This window comes from Gigantopelta aegis, chromosome 9 (assembly GCF_016097555.1).
Source record: "Gigantopelta aegis isolate Gae_Host chromosome 9, Gae_host_genome, whole genome shotgun sequence".
Lineage (NCBI taxonomy): Eukaryota > Metazoa > Mollusca > Gastropoda > Neomphalida > Peltospiridae > Gigantopelta > Gigantopelta aegis.
The window spans coordinates 42,739,124-42,741,528 of record NC_054707.1 but is presented as its reverse complement, the minus strand read 5'-3'; the positions used below and the strand labels follow the sequence as shown (position 1 = coordinate 42,741,528).

The window sequence follows — 2,405 nt, the reverse complement described above, 5'->3', positions numbered from 1 at the left end:
TCTTTCAGAAATGTAAATTTCATTGATTATGTCTATACTATTTGTGTCAGTAATTTTAGAATTTTACATTGACACACAATAGCCGATGTGTTTTGTCTGCTGGACCGTGTCGCTAAACATTAATTCATTCAAAAATGTCAAATTCACCCACTGTACCCTTGGCAACAATGTGTGTTTTGTCTGACCATGTAAAACTACCCAGACATGAACACTTTACGCTAATGCATTATTTAAAGGAAAGGTGTAGGCTGGCTCTAATGCCAAATTAAACAAATATGGAGCCTAAAATGAAGAATGATGCAATAAAATGTTTAATATGTTAACGGGTTTAGGATTAATTGACAATATTAACACGGTTTCTATTTTACGCGCATGGATAAAATAACTACGCGAAAAGCCGCGTGCATTGGCTGTGACGTAGCACGTGAACAGCCAGCCAGTAAACAATATGTGAAACCATGTGCTTTTTGATAGATTTGTTTACATTAGCGCTTTGATCAATGGCTTACCAACCGTTTATGTTTGAGCCCGAACGTTCCGAACATGATAGTGAGTCGGACTTCGACATAGGATTATCTTCAGGCGATGAATTGGAAGAAAATGTCGAAAATATTGCGCGATTGGGAAACCGAGATTGGTGTTTGTGTGGCAACTGCAGACCAATGGACACGGTAAAAGAAAGTATCTGTTGTTTAGAAGTAGACCAAATCGGCGACAAAATGCAAACCACCAACTTGCAGTGCATTCTAGAACATTATGATTTCCGGATTATATGTTTGTATCCAGAAGTGCTCAGGACAGCCCTCGTAGCCAGAGCCGACATACGACGCGATGACTACACAGAAGCAGTACCAAATAGGTATGTAGCTTACTATGGTCCGTACCACAGGGAACGCCCTTTTTCATACTATACAATTTACTACAAGTTATTTATTTCTGAACCGATTGGTTTGTAAATTTGCACACAAAAATAGTAAAAAAAAAAAAATTATTTCTAAAACGCTTTTACCTTTCTTCTTAGGTCAAACCAAACAGCAATTACTGAATTAGCCCCATTTTTGTTTTAAATTCAAATTTTGGTACATTTCCTTGAAAATTATTAAAATGTGGTCGATTTATGTAATCTTTTATTACTTAAAGACTAAATATGTGCTTTACATACATTTTTATATACTAATTTATTGTGAAACATCTATATTGACCTTGTAACACCAGAGCCTGGCGATCTCGCCCCGTGTCGATCTCGCCCTGGCGAACTCGCCCGGGGCGACTTCGCCAGGACTTATTTTCATCGTTAGGCGAAGTTATCATACATATTAGACTTGCAAGAAGACATATATTACAACATATATTATAGTATATATCTACTGTCATTATCAGCATGTTTTTGTGCCAAAACTACAGGGTTATACCACTTATACTACTAGTTTTGTGTTGGGACACGCTGTGGCGAGATCGCCATATTTACTTCCGTGTTGCATGTCTGTTTAGCGAAGTCGCCAGTACATTATAACTCAACAATATTCAAGTTACAAGCTGTTTTATGTTTACTTCATTAAGTAAATACATGTGCAGTAGTCATGTTTTGATTTTCTTGTTGTAAAATGTAATACATTGGTAGTTTACATTTCTGACGATTTCACTTGCAAGCCGGGGCGAGATCGCCAGGATTTTCCAACGGAGCCTGGCGATCTCGCCCCGTGTCGATTTAGTTTTTTCTTGTTTACAGTTTACAGTTTATTATAATAAATACACGTAAAGTACACATTTATGGTTTGTTTCATCATGTAATGTAACATTTTTTAAGTTTACATTTCTTATTATTTCACTTTTTCAGGCTGTGGCGAGATCGCCAGGATTTTCTCAGTGTAGCATTTTTATGTTGGTGAAGTTGTCACACGTTACTACGCAACTATTTGTCATAAGTGCACACTTTGATGTTCAATTTGGTATAATAAATATATGAACAAGACAACATTCATTTATTGTTTTGTTTTTATTGAACAGAACAGAGTGTTTTGTGACAACATAGTTCTTTCGCCGAAGATTATGTACCCATATACTTTGGTACGTTTTCTCTCTCGCCTGTATCGAGTAATACCCAATGCCTTTGACCCTTCTTGAGTCATTACTACAGTTGACAGCTGCACAAAGGACCATTTTCCATTCATAGAAACGCGATTTCTCGCGAACAAAGATGTAATAACAATTAACTTAATCGATGATAAGAGCTTCCATTATGCGGCCATTACGTGTTTTTTCCACATGGCTGTTTCACCTGTGACGTCACGCATGACTGTTGTAGTGTTACAAAAAGAAGAGTTCCGTTTTTTACTTTCGTACACGGTTGAGCTCGTTTTTAAATATAAATATATATTTTTTTAATTTATATATAATTTTCCCTT

General features: G+C 36.4%; 1 protein-coding gene across 1 annotated transcript; it reads left to right on the top strand.

The window, feature by feature from the left end:
* Positions 1 to 236: 236 nt before the first annotated feature.
* LOC121382007 lies at positions 237 to 1,975 on the top strand. The gene is made up of 2 exons (XM_041511473.1): positions 237 to 859; positions 1,838 to 1,975. The coding sequence occupies exons 1-2, from the start codon at positions 501 to 503 to the stop codon at positions 1,887 to 1,889; spliced, it is 411 nt and encodes a 136-aa protein (XP_041367407.1). The 5' UTR covers positions 237 to 500; the 3' UTR covers positions 1,890 to 1,975.
* Positions 1,976 to 2,405: the final 430 nt, after the last annotated feature.

Bases quoted from the DNA above. Each gene is read 5' to 3' on its own strand.
- LOC121382007 (XM_041511473.1), top strand. From the start codon at position 501: ATGGCTTACCAACCGTTTATGTTTGAGCCCGAACGTTCCGAACATGAT. The intron at 860-1,837 runs GTATGTAGCTTA...TCACTTTTTCAG, and splicing joins ACAGAAGCAGTACCAAATAG to GCTGTGGCGAGATCGCCAGG.